This window comes from Cotesia typhae, unplaced genomic scaffold, assembly GCF_013202065.1.
Source record: "Cotesia typhae breed Kobodo isofemale line unplaced genomic scaffold, CoteBio_Ctyphae contig_83, whole genome shotgun sequence".
Lineage (NCBI taxonomy): Eukaryota > Metazoa > Arthropoda > Insecta > Hymenoptera > Braconidae > Cotesia > Cotesia typhae.
Window position 1 is genome coordinate 1,898,167 of NW_027423769.1, and position 21,451 is coordinate 1,919,617.

General features: G+C 28.1%; 3 protein-coding genes across 5 annotated transcripts; 1 reads left to right on the plus strand and 2 right to left on the minus strand.

Annotated features, from left to right (window-relative positions):
- Positions 1-766: 766 nt before the first annotated feature.
- On the minus strand, positions 767-7,217 carry LOC141533115 (uncharacterized). Its single transcript, XM_074251815.1, has 10 exons — positions 6,310-7,217; positions 5,829-5,889; positions 5,415-5,686; positions 5,123-5,324; positions 4,142-4,304; positions 3,974-4,051; positions 3,741-3,898; positions 3,173-3,295; positions 2,312-2,456; positions 767-1,931 (listed from the first exon to the last, which is right to left on the minus strand). Exons 1-10 carry the CDS (start codon positions 6,420-6,422, stop codon positions 1,564-1,566), a joined length of 1,683 nt encoding a protein of 560 aa, XP_074107916.1. The 5' UTR covers positions 6,423-7,217; the 3' UTR covers positions 767-1,563.
- A 685-nt stretch (positions 7,218-7,902) lies between these two features.
- Positions 7,903-15,973, plus strand: Ptp69d (Protein tyrosine phosphatase 69D). 3 transcript variants are annotated; one of them, XM_074251811.1, is made up of 9 exons: positions 7,903-8,275; positions 8,350-8,772; positions 9,072-9,380; positions 9,856-11,916; positions 12,468-12,714; positions 12,818-13,829; positions 13,911-14,219; positions 14,314-14,742; positions 14,849-15,973. In XM_074251811.1, the coding sequence occupies exons 2-9, from the start codon at positions 8,676-8,678 to the stop codon at positions 14,927-14,929; spliced, it is 4,545 nt and encodes a 1,514-aa protein (XP_074107912.1). In that variant the 5' UTR covers positions 7,903-8,275; positions 8,350-8,675; the 3' UTR covers positions 14,930-15,973. The 3 variants fall into 3 exon arrangements, with proteins under 3 accessions (XP_074107912.1, XP_074107913.1, XP_074107914.1); XM_074251812.1 differs by having other exon boundaries at positions 8,419-8,772; XM_074251813.1 differs by having other exon boundaries at positions 7,903-8,772; positions 12,830-13,829.
- Positions 15,974-18,668: 2,695 nt separating this feature from the next.
- Positions 18,669-20,571, minus strand: LOC141533329 (uncharacterized). The gene is made up of 4 exons (XM_074252150.1): positions 20,532-20,571; positions 20,199-20,442; positions 19,293-19,589; positions 18,669-19,082 (listed from the first exon to the last, which is right to left on the minus strand). The coding sequence occupies exons 2-4, from the start codon at positions 20,361-20,363 to the stop codon at positions 18,750-18,752; spliced, it is 795 nt and encodes a 264-aa protein (XP_074108251.1). The 5' UTR covers positions 20,364-20,442; positions 20,532-20,571; the 3' UTR covers positions 18,669-18,749.
- Between the last annotated feature and the right edge of the window lie 880 nt (positions 20,572-21,451).

Below are 21,451 nucleotides of genomic sequence, written 5' to 3' on the forward strand. Positions count from 1 at the left end.
ATAAAAAATTAAACTATTGATATGCAAGCATTATTATCTAACAAATCAAATAAATTTTTTTTAATTAAATTAAACTGCAGTTCTTTGGTTCAAGCGAAAAATATTACAATAAAAATAAAAATAATTGTGTAATTAATACTACTGGAACAATACTTAATAATAGCGCTAATTTTTTTTTCGTTATTCATTCTAATATCATTTATAAATATTTGATAAAAAATCATTATTAATATTATTATTTACAATAATTAACAATACTGTGCTATATAAAAAACCGGTATTGTGTAAAAAAATTCATTTTTTAAATGTGTAATTATTTTCATAGATAATTGTAACTTTTTAGGTCACAGTGATTAAACTAAAAATTACCTTAGCATGATTTTACAGAATTACTTTAATGTATCTATTATAATTATTTTTTTTTTTTTTATGAAAATTAAGTTAGCCGACATTTAAAAATTTTTATAATTTTTTTAAATTGAAAAATTGTTATAAAAAAATAAAGAAAAATTTTCTTTTGTAAAAAAATTGAAAAATTATAAGTACAATTTTTAAAAAATATTTTATCAAAATTATTTTAGAATATATTTAATAATTTTTTTAACAAATATATTATGGCAAAAAAAATTAGAAAAAAAATTGACTTGTAAAAATTTTTAAAAATAAAAAATGCAATTTTTAAAAAAAAATTTTTTTAACAAAAAAATTTTTTTTTTAATTTAAAAATTAAAGAAAAAAAATTAAAAATGTCGGCTAACTTAAGTATTATTTTTTTTCTATTATAGAGAGCTGAAAAAAATTTATTGATTTTATTTACAGTAATTAAAAAAATTAAACTGAAAATTTAAAACCGAAAAATAAATGCAATTGGAATGATAAAGTCCATAAATGAATTTAAAATAATTATGTCTGTTTAACTCTCATAAATCAATTCTGATTTGGTAATAAATATAAATATTAAATAGCTTAGTCATGCAAACATAAAAAATTCAATACGCCGATAATAATTATTAATAATTAATATACTTTGCATGTACCGATCGACGGAAATATTATTGTTTGTTTGTTTTTTTTTCTAGTTTCTTTTTAGTGTATAAATTTACATTATAATTCCAACTAAATAATTTATTTTATTTTTTATTTGGAGGGAGTCAAAACAGGCTCGTATTCACAGTTATATGTTTTCCTTACCCTCAAAAATATGACAATAAAAAGTAAGTGAAAAAATAATTTCAGTTACTTTAATTGTCATTTTTTAACAAATCTTTATACAATACTAAAGTTAGCCGAAATTTTTAATTTAAAAATTTTTTTTTTATTCAAGAAATTGAAACAAAAAAATATTTTTAAAAAATTGCACTTACAGATTTTTAAATTTTTTACAAATGCAATTTTTTTTTTTATTTTTTTGTAACAATTTTTTCAATAAAAAAAAAAAATTCTAAAAATTTTTAGAAGTCGGCTAACTTAATTTTCTTAATTTTTATTTTTATTCCAACAAACTTATTTTAAAAATAAAATAAAAGCAGTTCAGTTTTATGAAAAACTGCTTTGATTTATTTTTCATATCCTCGGTTTGTAAGTCAGAGTAACGTGAAATCTATGTTCATCTTTTTCAGTGCAATCCTGTGGTCCGATAGAAATATCCGCTGTCTGATCGTTAATAAACTCACGTGAGTAAGGCGACTCGTCATTCAATAACTCATCGCTTTTATTTTTTGGTATTTTTTCAGCTGGCTCTTGCGACGCTCTTTTCATCTTCATGGTCTCCATAGATCGGGATTTACAAGGATCTATAGATCCACGATTTTTCGTCCCATTTTCTTTGTGACGTCGCGATGAACTTCGATGGAGGCGAGACTTTTCTCTAGAAGCTGTTCTTCGTAGGCTTGGACGTTTTACTGACTCAGCGCTAGCGCTCAGACCTGTAGCTGAATTGTCAAATTTTATGTAAGTATTTATCAGAGGCAAAAAAAAAATTTTTTTTATTTTAAAAATTTTATAATTAATAATAAATAGCGCAAAAATTTTTGCTGCAAAATTAAAATATTAATTTATAATTAATTATTTTAATTTTTGATATTACGGCAAAAATACTGGTCTTATGAAAAAATTTTAAACAAAAGTTATTCAAAATTCAATTTAAAAAAAATTTTTTTTTTTTAATTAAATTTTGAACAATTTTTATTTGTTTGAAAAATTTTTTTAAAGGACCAAAATTTTCGCCGTAATATCAAAAATTTGAACCACTTATTTCAAAATTGCAGCAAAAATTTTATTTAAAAAAAAAAAAAAAAAAAAAAATACTTACCAATATTATCAGAAGAAGATCGATTGGATCCTCTGAGGATGTGTATGGCTGTAGGATCACTATCAGTTCCTGCCAGTCTTTCACCAACAGGAGTCAAAAACCACTCTGACCTTGTGCGCATACGAGCTGTTTGCCTCTCGTGTACCTGAACAACCGAGAGAACGCCCGAATTATCGTAAGAATAACGGGTTAATTATTATTGAAAGCATTTGTAATTAATTGTCGAGTGCAGATGCGTCAATATGTATTTATTATGTACATATGGTAGTGAGTGTTAAAAATCTTCCATCCTTATTCATTACATTAATTTATTATTATTTAAAAAAATTTTTTTAATTGAACAAAAAAATTATCAACTAAAATAAATTAATAGATTCATGAAATTAATTAATTAACATAAGAAAACGCTATAAATAAATTTTTTGTCATGCAAGCAGTTACAAATTGATAAAATGCTTAAACATACAATACATTAGAGGTAAATTAATTAATTAATTAACTAATAATAAATTTAAAAAGTAAAATAAACAATAGTGGTATAATTAACACAGTATCTCGAGGGTAATAAGACAAATTATAAGTCTCTTTATCTAATATCGTGATAATAAGTATCAAATGTCTGTACTGGTTTTTACGAACATACGGCAGAATGCAGTGGTATTTAATGACTATCGATTATAAGTAACCTGTTATCAATCTCTCGTCAATAATATAAATTATCTGATAAAACGTCAGTCAACAATCAGTAGCAACCACTCGTGTTTTGTTTACAGTAATTGACTTCTTCACATGGCAGGGATCGTTTTATGTTCTTAGAAGTGTTATTGATCTAGTTGGCTGTTAAGCTTCTCCAATGCCTACCTGTGGCAAATAGCTGAGACTCTTGGTGCTCTCAGCGTATCGATTAACGGCCCTTAATTCGTCTAGAGTCATTGCCGCGTGACGGGATTGATGACTTGCGTTACTAGACGATCTACTTGACGCCTAAAATTATTTTATTTACATAAAAATCTAATTTTTACTTACTTAGAAAATAAACCAATGAATTTATTTATTTATAATATGTAGATTGGTACTAGAAATAAATTTAGCAGTCACTTGATTATTTTTTAAATTTTATTTAACAAAAAAATTATTTTTAAAAAAATGCATTTTTTATTTATTTTTTTTTTTTTTTTTTAATTTCTGTCCAATTTTTTTTTAGTCATAATTTATTTGTTAAAAAAATTTTTTAAATGATCAAATATCTGCTAAATTAATTTTTATAAATTTATAACATTAAAATTAGCAGTTGATTATTTTTTAATTTTGTTTAACAAAAAAATTGCATTTTTAATTTTTTTTTTTTTTTTTAGCAATAATTTATTTGTTAAAAAAATCATTTAAAACGCTCAAACATTTGCTAAATTAATTTTCATAATAAACTTACATGAAACAATCCATTCTCTTCTAAACTGACAGATAGTCGAGTATAACTCTCAAGCAAGGTATTCTCAGGAATCATTCCTAAGGATGAGGTAAGCTCTAGAGACTCTGGCACGTGGATCAAAGCTGGTGTCGATTGCGATTCTTCTTGATGCGACATAGCTGAAGGTTGAAAAAATAAATAATCAATTTCAGTATGCAAATCAATAATCAATACTCGGTTTAATAAATATTTACATTCCAAATTGAACTTGAGTCCCCATCGCTCGCATTCGTATTGCAGCCACGTTTTCTCAGCTTCGAGAGACAATTGTCCTTCGGAATTAATTAAGAATTTATTTAATTGCGACAAAGGAATTTTATTTATGCTTTGATTTCATTTTAATTATTTATTAGTTTACTTACTGGAGACTAAATTATCAGGCGGGTAACGGAAACTGAATATCCAGTCTTCTTCAACTTTTAATATTCGTCCGGTAATTCGAGCGTAAAACTCGTAATTTTCACGGCCGAACAGATTCGAAACTCCAAAATTATCAATCATAAATTTCATTACTCGAGTCGCCACCTAAATTAATAAATAATCATTAAAAAAAATATTTATTCATCTTAAAAAAAAAAAAAAATATCTCAAGATAATTGAAGCGTTTAAAATTTTTTAAAAGCTAACGTGCGTAAGCTTCATGCATCAATTAATTTTATTCACTTTCTTCACAGGTTAAAATTATAATTTTTAATTTATTTAATGATAACTCAGACATGTAATATAATTATGAATACATTAGACTTACTGATATCTCCGCCTGATAGTGTGAAAAGATAAATATATTGAATTAAATGAGAGAGATGATTAAATATCATGCAATTGTATTTTGTTATTATGTTCATTTAATAAATTTATCATTTTTTAAATTTCTCTTTATCTATTTCCGGGTGAACATTCGTTTAACTTTAATCAGTAATTTAAGCGTTGTATTATTTATAATCATTAATTAATTGCCGGATATTAGCATTGATATCTAACATAAAAAAATTTTTTTTTTTCACGGAAAAAAGTAAACTGTAATAAATAATAGTCGATTTATAATAAGTAATGATAATCTGAAAAAAATTACCATTTTAAACAGTAAAATCGTTTAAATGCTACAATTTATTAATATCATTTAAATGCCATAATTTATTATTTAAATGTCCGCTGTACTGTTTAAAATCATAAAAATTAACCGGAATCCGAATGAATTTTACAGTTTACTTTTTTCCGTTTTTAAGTTAGCATTTGTCTCAGCCAATTTAGTGTTGTGCCGTTAAAGAGTTAAATTTATAATTATTAATTAATAATTATAATTAAATAATTTTTATTATTGTAATTTATAACTTATAACAAACCTTAAATCTCAGTACATCCTCCATTTTAGCGGTTTTGCCATCGCTGACACAGCTCTGAAAGAAAGAAGGTGCGACAGATACACCCAATGCTTCGCTAGACATTCCTGTGCGAGCTCGATCGCTATTAACAGCTACTACCCTGAATGTTCCGAAAAGTAATACTAATAAGCGTTGCGTGTAAATGGGCAAAGATGTGATTAATCTGTAAGCAATAAAAAAATTGTCACGAAAAATGGCTTAATAATATAAATATAAATATAATAGAAAAAAAAAATTTAATCAATAAAATTACTTATAGATCTGGTCCCTCTGTTGTTCCATACTGTCAAGTTGAATAACCGTAAATAATTGTTGTTCTCCCTCTCGGCCAAACACACCACCAGGTATTTTTCTAAGAAACTTTTTTAACACACTGGCTATTGTATAAACACTGAAGTTATCCATGTTAACTAAACGTCCTGTTTGGAGGAAATGAATAAGTTTTTTCATATTACCCTGATGACCTGGCGCTCTGAACACATCTTTTCTCAACGGCGCTTCTTTGTTGAGCTTTAGAATAAGAACCTAAAACAGACAATAACATTTTATTCAGACATTATACTCTTGGATTATTTTAAAAATGTGATACTAAAATGACAGATCAAATCTTTTTTAAATCTTTCATTAATTTATTTATTTAATGAATAGATAGTAAAATAAATATTACCAATAATGGGCCAGGAATATCATTTTTGCAGACTTCATCAAGTGGAACACCAAATTTAACTCTAAAAAAATAAAAAATAATTAAAAAATTTTAAAATAAAAAATACTATGACATTAAAATTAGCTGTCACTTGACTAATTTTTTATTTTTATTTAACAATTAAATTATTTTTAAAATATTGCATTTTTAATTTTTTTAAATTTTTACATGTCAATTTTTTTTCTAATTTATTTGTTAAAAAAAATTTTTTAAATTATTAAATATCTTAAATTAATTTTTTAAAAATATGACATTAACATTAACTGTCACTTGACTAATTTTTAATTTTATTTAACAATTAAATTATTTTTAAAAAATTGCATTTTTAATTTTTAAATGTCAATTTATTTTTTGCTGTAATTTATTTGTTAAAAACATTTAAAATGATCAAATATCTGCTAAATTAATTTAATAAAAAAAAAAAAAAAAAAAAAATACTCACTTTTCGAGTCTTCTGGGGTACGGCGATACAGAGGAAGGATGACCACAGCTGGTGACAACATTACCAAGGGTAGCTGCCCTTCTATGCATTCTCTCAGTCCAACTACTCATCATTTTATAGTTTAATAACTGTTATTAATTTTTGGCTTTTAGCTCAAATTACTTAAAATACATATTTAATCAGTGCTGGATAAATATATCACTACGTTCGCATGTTTTCACTTAAAAAACAAAAATAATAGGCTTATCAAGAGATTTGGTAGAACGACAAGCGTATGTCACTCAAAGAAATGATGCTAAAACTCAACATGAGGAGCATAATTTTTAATTCACAAACATAAGACTAACCTAACACAAAAATATTTGTTGGTTAGTCTGAATAAAAATAATTTATTTACTTAGTAATATAATTTTATCCGTATCCATACTTGAAAAAGTTATCCTTTTATTTATCCAGTAGCTAGTTAAATACTTGAGCTCAAACTCTTTATAAAAGTTAACTAGCGTAGTGTAATGTCATGTAATGACTAGTTATGTACTAGTACGAGAAACTACTACTACAACTTGCGAAGCATTCATCAGGTCATGAACCAATACCAACCACACCTTAGACGACCACCACCACCAGCAAATTATGATTTTGTTTTATAAAAAATCAATATGGCTTTGGAGAGACACCACGACGCTCTACGAGCCCAGCGATTGAATCCATAACCCCCCGACAATTCTTTTTTTTTCTTCATAAATAAATAAATAAATAATTAAATAACAATTGTGATTGTTTGTTATTGTAATCACAGTGGTCACTTGATTAACGTCCAGAAAATAATACACAGAAACTGATACTTGTCAACATTCAACATATTTTAGCTTCAGCTGCAGCAACTTCCTTTCTCTCTTTCAATCCCGCGTCGAGCTAGAAAATTTTCAACCAATCAAAAGGTTATATTCAACAAATGACACATTTTTTTTTTTTTACCTTTTATAGGAAGGGAGAAGAATATATATATACAACTTACTTGATTTTTGTGAGTTAGGAATTTTTTTTTTCCTCTAGAATAGGGAATCCGTCTTCAACACTTCTAAAGTCACCAAAAATTTGAAATTTTGAATAATACTGAAGTCGGCAGGTCAGCTATCAATTTTAATAATTCTAAAAATTGTTTTAACAAATTAATTACAACAAAAAATGCTTCTAAAAATTTTCACTTGTAATTTTTATTAATTTTAACATGTGAAACTTTTTAATAAATTTTTATTTTAATAATTGTATTATTATAAAATTTTTAAATAATTTTTAATGTCTGCCAAATTCAGTGTCATAATTATAACACTAATAAAAAAAATTGCATTTTTAATTTATTAAAATTTCTAAAAGTCCATTTTGTTATAATCATTTTTTGTCATAATTTATTTATTAAAAAAATAATAAAAAAAAAAACTATGAAGTGGTAGTGTCATTTTTTTAATTGTAATTGATTTATTAAAAACATTTTTTAAATTAACAGCTGACAGCTAACTTCAGTATTATAAAAAAATGCAGAGTCATACCACTTGTCGGCGCAGTAGCGCTCCATTTTGTCAATAAAGTTTTTCTTCTCTCCTTTTAATTTAAAAAATAACTGAAATTACACTGTGCGCTAAGCGGTATATTTTTCTCGCTCCCGGACTAACTGTTGGTTGGTTCGTTTTTGCTGGCGCTGATCTGTGCTTTCGACAGGGAGATAAACAAGGACGTACCGAGAGCCTGTTGAAGTGTAAAGGAGAGGTAAATTTGCGAAGACCAACACACGGGACACACCGGCAGATTGTGGATAGTGCATACACCATACAGACTGTACAAGTAGACAGTACATACTGTACAAGTAAAGTATACAGCATCCTGAGCTGAGGATATAACAGTGTTGATTGCTTCGGAGCACTTGGCAACTTGAGTAGTCCAAGTTTTAGTTTACAATTGACACAGTGTACGTTAATTACTATTTATTGTTAAAAATAAAAATCGTTTGTTTTATTAAATTAGTTTAAATGTCATTTTAAGTGTTTCAGTGTTTTAAATAATTTTGAAAGCTGGGGTTATTTAAAGTAAACGATTATTTTTTACGTACAGTCGGGGTTGAACGAGCGACGCTTGAGGAAGGCGTCTAAGAAGCTGGGATATGTTACGGAGAAAGGGCTAAACTCTCCTGGTGATGCTTTATCAACCAAACAGTTGACCAGCTAGAAGCGTAATCGTATTTTTTATTTGATAAAAAATTAAACAAAAAAAAAAAAAAAAAAAAAAAAAAAAAAACAGCAAGGATAACAGAGCCGAAGGGCACACGTACACGCCCGGCTGTCATAAACGAGCTGTCCTACGTAGACGCCATGTTACGGAGCTGTGAGTCGATGGCGAGTCTTTCCCTGATTTTATTATCGTGTTATATTCTCAGGATTGTTGCTGGCAATGAGCTCAACGAAACCAGTAAATATTTTTTATTTTATCTACTATTTTATACTCCATTTTTTTGATGGTCTTTACTTTACAAGTAAAAGATACCGTGATTAGTCATACCGGTAAATTTATTATTAACACGTTAATCATCATGATGATTAGATGTTAAAAGTTTTATAAATTATAAACAAATATTGTTTGGTTATAATATTTACTGTATCTTGTTTCAATTGGATGTAATTATTAATTATAGCACATCACAACAAGATCACTGTTTTGTGTTTTATCGTCAATTATATTTTAATGTCTTGTTTGTTTTTTATTTACAGCCACTAAGATAACAGAAGTGGAGACACAAAATGTTAATGTTCCATTTGCTAGTATGGAAATAGAAGCATCACAACAATTGGATGGTATTGAAGCTGATAGTACACCTCATTTTATATGTAAACTTAGTGAACCTAGTCATATCTGGTGGACATTTAGTGATAAAAATGTCACGACGATTAATGAATCCGACTACCGGGCGAGGTTTGATTTGAAGAAAGCTAGTAGGAAGGATTCGGGTAATTATAGTTGCAGAGCCAAGACTTATGGTGGTGAATTTTTAGAAAAAACTGTTTCCATACGGGTCATAGGTAATTTTTATTTATTTTTTTTTTTTTTTATTTAATATATGACATAGAAATTCTTTAAATATAGTTCTATATAGCAGTACGATGTTCTAATTAGCAAATTTTTTATGACACTAAAGTTAACAGACATCTGAAAATTTTTTATTTTTTTTTATTAATTAAATTACAATTAAAAATTACAGTGAAAATTTATTTTTTTAAATTATTTAATTGAATTTTTTAAATTAACAGCTGACTGCTAATTTCAGTATTATAAAATCTTCCATTAGTAATAATGTAATTTGTTATTTATGATTAATTATGAAAGCAGACATTGAATCTTAATTAAGATCCCATCTTGTCCACATTCCTGATATACAAATAATTTATGATAAATTAAAAAAAAATGATGCCTACGCTGTTATATTTATTTAACTATATTGAAAGTGTATTTTAAAAATATTATAATAGTGCTACTAACTCAGGCTTAAATTTTCAGAACCTGGTAGAACTGAACCAACTCAAGACATTTGGGTGAATGCAACAGCGCCAGTAATCCTAAAATGTAACTTCCACGGTTTCCCTTTACGTAATTTCACTTGGATAAAAGGAAACAACTCGGAAAGCATAGAGGACCTGCGAGAGCAAACTCACGTGATAAAAGTTAACGAAACTTATTACGTTTCAATGTTAAATTTTACGCGAGTATACAGAAATGACAATGGAACGTACTCGTGTTTATCCCACGACTTTAATAACTTAATAGTAGGTCTGAGGAATCTTTTTGTTGTTGACGTTCCTCAGGTAAACATTGATTTTATAAAAGCAGTTGGTGCTGATAAAATATACCTTAATTGGACAGTTAACGACGGTAATAAGCCGATATTACATTACAATGTTAAGTTTAGAAAAAATGGTACAAGTGATATTGTTTATTATCGTGAAAGAATTGGAGGTATTCATAAAAGTTATGTACTTAAAGGTTTTGAAAAAGCGACGGCTTACCAAATAAGTATTGAGGCTACCAATGAAATCGGAGACTCCCAAGTTTATACCGATCAAAGATTAATAACAACCTTGAATGAAGATCCGGTATTTGTACCAACGGGTATTGTTAAAGGTATTACCGGGAGTTCTATAACACTGGGCTGGACTTTACCGCCTCCAGCGTTAAAAGAGCACGTGCATTACTACAATCTTATGATTATTCACGGTAATGAAAAAAAAGAAGCGGTGCATCATGCTCAATCCGAATTCAAAGAACACCCATTTATTGAACTTACTCCAGCGACTACCTATCAATTCAAAATAGCTGCCTGCAGTTATTATACCGAACAGTGTGGCAATTGGAGCGCTGAAATAAATGGCACTACCATGGACGGAGTTTGCAGCGCGCCTCAAAATTTTACCGTGACTTGTCACTTTGACAACATTAGCCGGTCAAGTTCTGTCTCAGTAACTTGGAGTCCGCCGGCGATTTTAAATGGAGTAATCACACGTTACCAATTGGACCTGTCGGGAATTTCCCACTACCGCAACGATCGATCGCAGAGCAAAACCGACCGCTGGGGTCCCGTAAGCCACAGCACCCGAGAAAACGACTACAACTGGGAATTTAGAAGCGTACCTGCTAATACTAATTACACCGTTCGTATTTACGGAGTGACTAGAGTTAGATCTCCCGGAAAAGAAGCTGTAGCAAATTGCAGCATGCCAGGAACTATACCAGATCGTGAAGACTTGAATGCAAGGAGTTGGAGAAAAATTGCCAATGATGGAAGACATTTATTTAAAATAAATCTTCCCAGAATATCGGAGCGCAACGGCCCAATTTGTTGTTATCGGATATTTTTAGTCAAACTAGCGCCTTACAAAACTTGGGCTGACCTTCCGCCTCCAGAGGAATTGGACGTTCATTCATATCATTACGCTCACTTGTCCCCGGCCGGTGGAGCTTATGTAGCTGAAATGTTTGACAGTGATCATTTAATCCCAGAAATTTTTCTCGGCGATGGACACACTAATTATAATGGAAGCTCTGCTTGCAATCACTGTATTGGGTTACGTCCCAAGCCCTCGCCGTCTTTAAGGCTCATTCCTGAAGTGCCAATACTTATTAATATAACTAGTTTGCCTACGACAACTACAACTGCTGCTACTACTACTAGTAGTACTTCTACGACAACTACTACTGAGATTCCTACAACGACTTCAACTGTGAGTACGACTACTGCAGCTGCTACAACTTCAACTCCAGTAATAACTACTACTACGACTACTGCTTCATATACTACTGTTGCTATTACTACTACTACTACTACTCTAAAAGTTGAAACATCAACGATACCTCAGGCTACGCTACTCCCTGATGCGGACTCTAATGTAAATACTATTACAAATCAATTAGAAAGTTTAACTACTATTGCTACTAGACGAAGGCGAGATAATTCTATTGGTGATAATATGCTCATTGAAAATACTTCGGATTCTGGTCAATTTCTTCCGATAGACGGGTTCCTCGACGAGCATTCTAATTATACGGCGTTCATTGAAGTGACAGGTACGTTACTGTTTTATAAATAGATTAATTTACTTATTGCGTTGTTGCTGAATCATCAGAGGCTTAGTAAGTGTTATCGAAGAAATTACGATGACAATTTTTATTTATCAGCTATTTTTGTGATTAATTAATGTGATTTTAGTGAAGAAATCTCATGAAGGTGACTTTAAATTATCTTTTTTTTTTTTTTTTTTTTTATAGATTTTTAACACTTTACGCTGATAATAATTCAATTGATAATTATGATACTGAAATTATCATCGAGACATCTGATAATTTTTTAAAAATTTTTTAATAAATAAATTATAACAAAAAAAAAAAAATTATTAAAAAAATTTCATTTTTAAAAGCTCTGAAAAATAATGAATGCAATTTTTTTTAAATAATTTTTTAGACCTAATTTATTTATTCTAAAAAAAATAAAAAATTTTTAAATGTTTACTAATTTCAATGTCATTAATAATTAGTCACTGGTCCTAATTTCTGAGATTTTTTTTTTTTACACAATTTTAATCACCAATTATCAATAAATAATAAACTTTTTATTTTAGTGTACGGAAACCAAGAAGGCCAAGTAATACCTGCATACAGTGGCTATTTGAACACATTATTCGGAGGACTGGAGCCTCGTGCAATGGTCAGTGAACAAGGAGGAACGCTTGGAGTGATACTCCAAGTATCAGTTGCCTTAATATTAATTGTGATAATTCTCCTGGTAGCACTGTGCGCTTTGCACAGGTACACAAAGCGCGCAGAGCAGAATGGCGAAGAGAACATCAATTTAAGGAACAGCATCAGGTGAGTAATCGTGAATCTCGAGCTTGTTATTGGAGAAAATAAATAAAAAAAGGCAGTTAACAATCGAACAACTGGTTTTCTAATGGATGCCCTTTTTTGGTAGGCATCTCTGCAGGAGCTTAAGAGGAAGACATCAACTTGTAGCAGCTAGTCCCCCGGACATGCCGCCGATACCTAAAAATGAGTTGCTTCAGGCTTACGTCGAGCGTCATCGAGATTCTGATTATGGATTTCAACACGAGTTTGAATTATTGCCAGACAGATTTACCGATCGCACTACCCGCGGGTCTGAAGCGCGTGAAAATCTCTACAAGAATCGGTATCCTGACATTAAATCTTACGACCAGACTCGAGTACGGTTGTCGCTTATTGACGGGATAATTGGCTCAGATTACATAAACGCGAACTTTGTGCTTGGCTACAAAGAGAGAAAGAAATTTATTTGCGCTCAAGGACCCATGGACAACACAGTTTGCGATTACTGGAGAATGATTTGGGAGCAGCATCTTGAATTGATATTAATGTTGACAAATCTTGAAGAATATTCCAAAACAAAGTGTGCTAAATATTGGCCAGACAAAGATGAGACTAAAAATTTTGGTGATATTACTGTCGAGCATGTGAGGCAAAGAACATTTTCTGACTACGTTGTTCGGGAATTAAAAATGACTAAAGTCGGAGAACGTGATTCTAGAACAATTGTTCAGTATCACTTCTTAGTTTGGAAGGACTTTATGGCTCCAGAGCATCCTCATGCAATCCTCAAGTTTATTAAGCGAATTAACGAAGCGTATTCTTTGGAGAAAGGACCTATTTTGGTGCACTGTAGCGCGGGTGTAGGCAGAACTGGTACCCTGGTAGCTCTGGACTCTTTACTCCAACAGCTTGCTGATGAGGGACAAGTTTCTATCTTCAATACTGTTTGTGATTTACGGCATCAACGTAATTTCTTGGTGCAATCTTTAAAGCAATATATATTTATTTATCGTTCTCTGATGGAAATGGCGACCTATGGAGACACCGAAGTTCCTCTAGGACAATTGAAAGCGACGGTAGAGAAATTGAGACAGCGGGAAAATGGCAAAGATAAAACTCGTTTGGAAGAAGAGTATGAAGTAAGTTTTTTTTTTTTTTTTTTTTTTTTTTTTTTTTTTTTTAAATTGTATAAAAATTATTGATAAAAAAATTTTTTTCAGGATCTTGTTACACAATCACAAAAAATAAGCGCTGTTTTAGAGGAGCGTAAATCATTTTCAGTCGGTAGCGGTGATGAGAATAGAATTAAAAATAGAAGCGAATTAGTTATCCCCTATGACCGCAACCGCGTTATATTGACTCCTATACCGGGTCGCGAGCACTCGACATACATTAACGCATCATTTATAGAAGGATATGATAATTTTGAATCATTTATCATTACACAAGATCCTCTTGAATCAACGATTGCTGACTTTTGGCGAATGATTTCGGAGCAGTGTATTTCGACAATTGTTATGTTGTCTGATGTAAGTTTTTTTATATTTATATTATTAAGAGGATAAAAAGGTTGCTAATTTTATTAAATTTTATTTTTAAAATTTTATTAAATTTAAATTACAGTTGAATGAAGGATCACGGAAATGTCCAAGATATTGGCCAGAAGATGAAGCTGTTTATGACCATATCAGAGTGTCTTATATTCAAAGTGAGAGTTGTCCATATTACACCCGTCGCGAGCTTTGTGTAGCAAATACAAAGACCGATGAAACAGCAGTAGTAACGCAATATCAGTACCACGGTTGGCCAACGGTTGAAGGTGAAGTGCCGGAAGTAACTCGTGGACTTATTGAGCTCGTTGATCAAACAAGCTCCACAGATGTTGAATCAAAAGTTCCTATTGTCGTCCATTGTAGCTTTGGCTCGGATAGAAGTTCGATGTTTGTTGCTCTCAGTATATTAGTACAACAGTTGAAAACAGAAAAACGTGTCGACGTTTTCACGACAACGAAAAAGCTCAGGTCACAGAGACATGGCATGATTAGTAGCTCCGTAAGTAACATACTGTTAATATTGTTAATATTATTGTTATTAGTATAAATTTATTTTAATGAGACTTGACTTAATGGTTTAATTTAAATTAATTGTTAAATTACAGGCGCAGTATGATTTCCTCCACAGAGCAATTATGAATTATGCAGACCTACATAATCTAACAGAAGACGAGTCTAATTCATAATAATCTCATTCTCATGGTGACATTTATTCATATTCCAAAAGACTGATCTCATCTTCTCGTTTTTGTAAGTCACCCTTGATTTGCAGTAAACCAGATTTTAATCATTATTTTATAAATAATAACTAAAGTCATATTAAATTAAAATGTATCATTGATGGAGCCAATTATCAAGCATCTAAAATTTTTCGTGCCTGAGAATCATTTGATTATATGCTGCGTTTCATTTTATTAATGATACATCAATTTATCAGTCTTTTTGGTAATTATTTATAAGTGAAGTCAATTATTTTCATTTTCATTTTTTTTAAAGAAATTTATTGATATATTTTTTTTTTAAATACAAAAAAAAAATAAACAATTCAAAAAAAAATTTTATTATCACAATTTAAAAAAATTTTTTGGAAAATTGTAATATAAAATTTGTAATAGAAATTTTATCCAAAAACATGAGAGTCAAAATTTTTGAAGGCAAAAAAGCTATCTGAATTTTTATTTTTTTCTTTCGCGACATTTTTTATGATAAATGCGCCGTCAAAACAAGTAGAATAAAAAAAAATTCAAAAATGTTAATTTTTCATTCAGATATGGCCGAAAATAAGTTTGACCCGACTTGTAAATAATTACCTTTTTTTTATACCCTAATTATTAATATCAGTCTTATTAAAAAAAAAAATTGCTTATTTATTACCCAGATTACGTATTCATAATTGTAAAGGGTATTAAATATTTACAGAATTAAAAAGTATCATCATAAATTTATTATTTCAGCTGTGCTGTTTTAATTAAACGAAAAAAAAATGTACGAAAGATAAATATGGATGTATGTTTGTATACGTGATTTTTTTAATGAGTGCAATTGTGCGTTTTCGTGATGAAAACTGTAATTAAAAGCTTAGGCATTATTTTGTTAGCTGAAATTTTCACAAACCTGGTTATAACAATGAGTTATAATTAATATAACAATAACTTATTATTTAAAGGTTCTGTCATTAAAAATCGTCACTTTTAATATTGCCATAAAACAAACACATTCATAATAATAAATTGTAAATAATATACATATTAAAAAATATACAATATAAATTTCGTGACTGTGTCAGATTTATACATGAATATTATTATATATAAATAATAAATAAATATAATGTGTACGATTACAGGAAAATAAGTATGCGTGCGTGCGTCGGATTATTCATGTATTAATATATATATAAATATTATTCTTTTTTAAAATTTTTTTATATGAAAAACTATTAAATATAAATAATAACTGGGAAAGACTGATTTTAAGTGTAATTTTACAAGTTCGAGTATAATTACACAGCCATTATTTAGAGTCTCCCTTTTGAGTCGCTTTAACGAGAGCTCATTAATTAAAAATAAAAATAAAAGCACAAATAATAAATTATTTTTGTTACACTAAATAATATTCTCATAAAATTTTTCTACGGCTGAATTTATATTTTAAAATTTATGTCATGTATTTTTTATTTAACATCTAATTGTTTTATATTTATAATTATGTAATATTTTTCTTTAATCATGCCGGTAATATATAATACAAATGTATGAAATTAAGGAAATGAAACGTTTTTAAAAATTAAATTAATTTGCTACTTTGTTAAATTAAAATAATTGTTTGCTTTTTAATTTGTTTATTGTTTTCTAGTCAATTAAATAACTCCAGCACGCGCGCTGCTGAAAAATAATTATATAAAATAGTAATGGTCTTTTTTAAAAGAGAGACAATCGTAATAGAATATCATTTTACTACTGAGCATCGATAATATTTTCCTCGCTTATAAATTATATTTCACGCTTTTCATTCCATTTATTTCGTCTGTTGCGCGTCTAAGCGATAATTAATTTTTTTTTTTAATATAATTTTTTAGTTTACGCTAAAATTATCCCATATATTAAGGGGGATAGCCACTGTGAAATTTAAAAAAAAAAAAAATGTTTTTTTTTTTTATAAAATCAAAAATTCTCTGTAAGGTCGTCTTAAATCTGTACAAAATAGATTATACTGAGTGAAAAATTTTTTAGATAGTAGATAGTATAATCCAGATTACAATGAGTATAATCCAGATTATAATGAGTATAATCTAGATTTTTCTAGCTTTTCCCAGTCAAAAAAATTCCCAAAAATCAACTATTTTTTTGATCCTCACAGTGACTATCCCCTTCAATATAAAAAGTTATGTCAACTACACAAGATATATACATATGTAAATGATATATATATATATATATATTATATATATTTGAGGTAAACAGTTGTATTTACTGTTAACCTTTTTTATACTAAAAATTTCTAATTTATTATTAATAATTAAAAATTAATTATTACTATTACAATTAAATTAAATTCAGTAGTTTTGTTCCTTACTTTTTTTTTTGTTCTATTATTTTTGACAATCAGGTGACTGTATAAAATAATTATTGAACTAATTACAAACATTTACGTTAAATTATAATTTATAATGCATGCCTGAATAATTACCTCGTTAAAATACAGCCTTTTATACAAATAAAATTATAGATCTGCTTTATGTGTTGCCATTAAAATGCTGACAATTAATTTTATAAATAAACATATATATATATATATATATATATATATATATATTAATAAATAATAGATATATTATACATATATTGTAAATGAAATTTTGTTTTAATAAATTATTTCGACTAAATATTGAGTTGGCTCTTTAATTATTTAAATAAAATAATTGTAATATTTAAATAATTAAAAATAAAAATCTGATTCTAAAGTGTAGGAAAAATAATAATTAATTAATTAATTAAAATCTAAAGGCTCTAAAACGAATGTACAATAATCAGTATTTAAGCTTGTGAATATTTTGTTAACCGCAAACTTATGAGCCCCAAGGAATAAATAAATTTTAAATAAAAATAACTAATTGATACATTTTTAATCGAGACTGTCTTACATTAAAAAATTTTTATTTAGCAGTATTAATATGATCAAGATGGCAAAATAAATAATAATCATAATAATAATAGTAATAATAAATAAACAGCTAGTTCACAAGTCAATTCTTCATTTATATGTACAATTTATAAAAAAAAAAAAGTAAATTTTTTTAAAATAAAATTCTTATAAAATGATGAATCTCTACCTCATCTTAGCGTTCAGTATAAATAATTTTGTATTTTTTAATATCAATAAAAATTATTTACAACATTTTTTATAAAATATATTTTAAGTACCTATCAAATGAAGAATTGTGTGGCATTATTTGCTAGTAATTAATTTATAAAAATGATATTAACACCGAGTGAAATAATTGTAAATTAAAAGAAAAAATTAACAAGATATAATTTTTTCTCCTGTAACGAAAAATTCATTGCGAAGAAATAGTAATTACTGACACATTGTTGTCGCGTCTAAGTGAACGAAGAGTTTTGTAAAGTAATGTTTTTAAAATAATTTGAAATAAATAAATAAATAAATATTAATTATAAGATAAATAAATCAGTCGTCGATTATTCTTATTATTTTTTATGGTAAATTAATGACACTTAAATTAACAGACATCTTTTAATTTTTTATTATTGAATAATGACTTTTAATAAAAAAAAAAAATTTTTTTCTTATTAATTTTTACCTTCATAAAATTAAAAATTAAAAAAAAAATTTTTTTTAAATAAATTGTAAGAAAAATTTTAAAAAATTATGATATCTGCTGATTTTAGTATCACGATAAATTAAGCTAAAATTTAACTAATAAATAAATAATAAGTATTTGTATGTCAAATGTATGAACCTCAATCAGTTAAACATACATGTTATTTATATTACAGTCCTATTACGCTGAATTTTTTTTCGCTTGACGCGTTGCACCGGTCTAGTTTTGATTCCCACCATAGCTTCTCCGAATGGTGTCTTCGGCCTCGTTGTTGTGAGCTCGTACTTATCAATAGCAGCGTTGACAGTTGTTGTGAGGTCCAGGAGCTCATCATGGACCACTCGAGACCTAAACTCTCCAAGTATTCTCGGCAGAGCAATCACTCCAAACATAAACACTAAGGCCATCCCGACGAAGCTGCTTATTGCCATAAACAAAGGGTTTATTATTATTTGTTTTTGGGATTCTTGAACTGACTGTTGTGGCGTTAAATTATTCTGAAAAAATTATACAATTTTTATTTTATAATTATCTCTTTAAAAAATAAAATTAGACTACATTTAAAAATTTTTATTGAATAAAATTATTTAAATAAAATTTTTAAAATTCTAAGTCCAATTTTTTTACAAATAATTATTATTGTAGCCCGCTAATTTTGGTATTTAAAAAATTAAATTAATATAAATAATATATAAAAAAATTTTTACAATTGTCTTATATCCATTATTACTTTGAAGAGTGTCCATGAATGATTTTAGCGGATAAAAATAATACGCAAATTGCTGTTGCTGCTGCTGACTACTGTCAGGAATATGAAGATGATTACCAACGACAGTAGGAATTTGTCCAGATTCTAACGAGTTTTTCAATCCCGGCAAATTTATCGCGTTACCGGATTGCAGTGCCTGATTGTACATCATCGCTAATTCGTTTTTAGTGAAACCAAGAGGTAATTCAGGCATGTTAGTTTGGTCTGAAACTACAACCGGCATAGGTAGTGGCATCTAAAAAAAAAAATTTCAAAAAGTAAATATTAAAAAAAAATTATAATTAAAGTAAGTTCAGACACCTGTCAAATTTTGAGATTTCTTTTAATTAATAAATTACATAACATTAAAGTTAGCTGTCACTTGACAATTTTTAAATTTTCTTTAACAAAAAAATTTGTTCTAAAAAATTGCACTTACAGTTTTTCAAGTTTTTTATAAGTGAAATTTATTAAAAAATATTTTTGCAATAATTTTTTCAATAAAAAAAAATTTTTTAATTTTTGAAATGTCGGCTAACTTAATTTTCAACAGCATCAGTTATTTGACCATTTTTTTAATTCTTTTTAAGAAACAAATTACTTCCAAAAAATTATTTTCAAAAAATTGCATATTTAATTTTCTTAAATTTATATATATAAAATTTTTTTTCAAATTTTTTATGCTCCAATTTATTTGTTAAAAAAATCATCATCTATTAATTGACTTCATAATTTTTTTTTATATATTCACTCAGTTCTATTTAAAAATATATATATATATATATATATATATATATATATATATATATATATATATATATATATATATATATATAAAGTACCAAAAAATTTTTTCAAAAATTACCTGAGGATAATATTGATTAACTTCAGGCTCGCTTTTCTTCGGCGGATATCCGGGCCTTATATCCTGTTGTACTTGCAAAATATTGGCAGTCCTTGAGTACCTTTTCCCGGCAAAAAAGGGGTAATTAGGATAGAGCGGGGTCTGTATCCCTTGAAGTTCATGCATGGCTTTGCGTAAGTATTCTTCACTAGTCTCGTACGCACAAACTGAAGACACCAGCACCAATTGTATCACCTGGACCCACCTGAACGTCATTGTGCACTTAATTTAAATAAAACTCACCAATATTGCCACTCAAAACTTACTTTTAAAAATTAAGATAAGTAATATTACAAAATAAATTTTTTTTATCATCATAAATTCTGCAAGTTATATTTCTTCCAGACTTCCAGTGGAAAAATTCCTAAGAATTAATACCGAAGACTGTATAAGGAAGCACACACGATGTGGATGAAAGGATTGCGCGCGTTAAACTGGTTACTAAAGTGGTTTACTGATTCTAGTTCCCCACTTCCTGGTTGGGAAGAAAAAAAAAAAGGCATCCCTGAATCGATGTGTTACACATGCCTCATTTCATTCCTAAAAAAATAAATGAAATGTTAATAAAATGTAATAAAATGTAATAATATAAAACCAGTACCGGTCTTTGAGGTCACCAAAGTATACGTTACCTTTATTATTATTTTTTAAATTATTCTAACAATTGCATTCTTGCAATTTAGCTGAATAAAAGTGAAGGGTTCTATGAAGCCATATAAATTATTTAATCCCAATTACAAAAATTAAATTGATAAAATAGATAAAAAGCTTGACCAGAATTTGGAAATTATTATAATTACAAGCAACTTATTTTTTCTTTATGCTAAATTTTGAACGGTGGCCTCAAAAACTCTGAAATTGATGGGACAAATATTTAAATTTAAGTCGTAAAAATCGTTTGGTTTATAAAAATTCACGAATTCCAGGCTCGGTGTTGGATCTAGAATCTGGAACTGCTATTTAGTAATGATAGCACTTGATCTGTCAATCATTTTATAAAAAAGAAGGCCATTTGTTCACTTTATAATATTGTGATTTGTATTTAATTTAGTGATAAATTATTGGTTTAAGATTCGCGGTTCGCTGGAGTATTACCTAGCATAGTTGACTGCTAAGACCGTTAGAATACTTAAATGATAGATCTATCTTCTATTGACTAATAATTATTTATGCACTGATGGCATAATATACCTTTTTTTATATTATTTTATTTT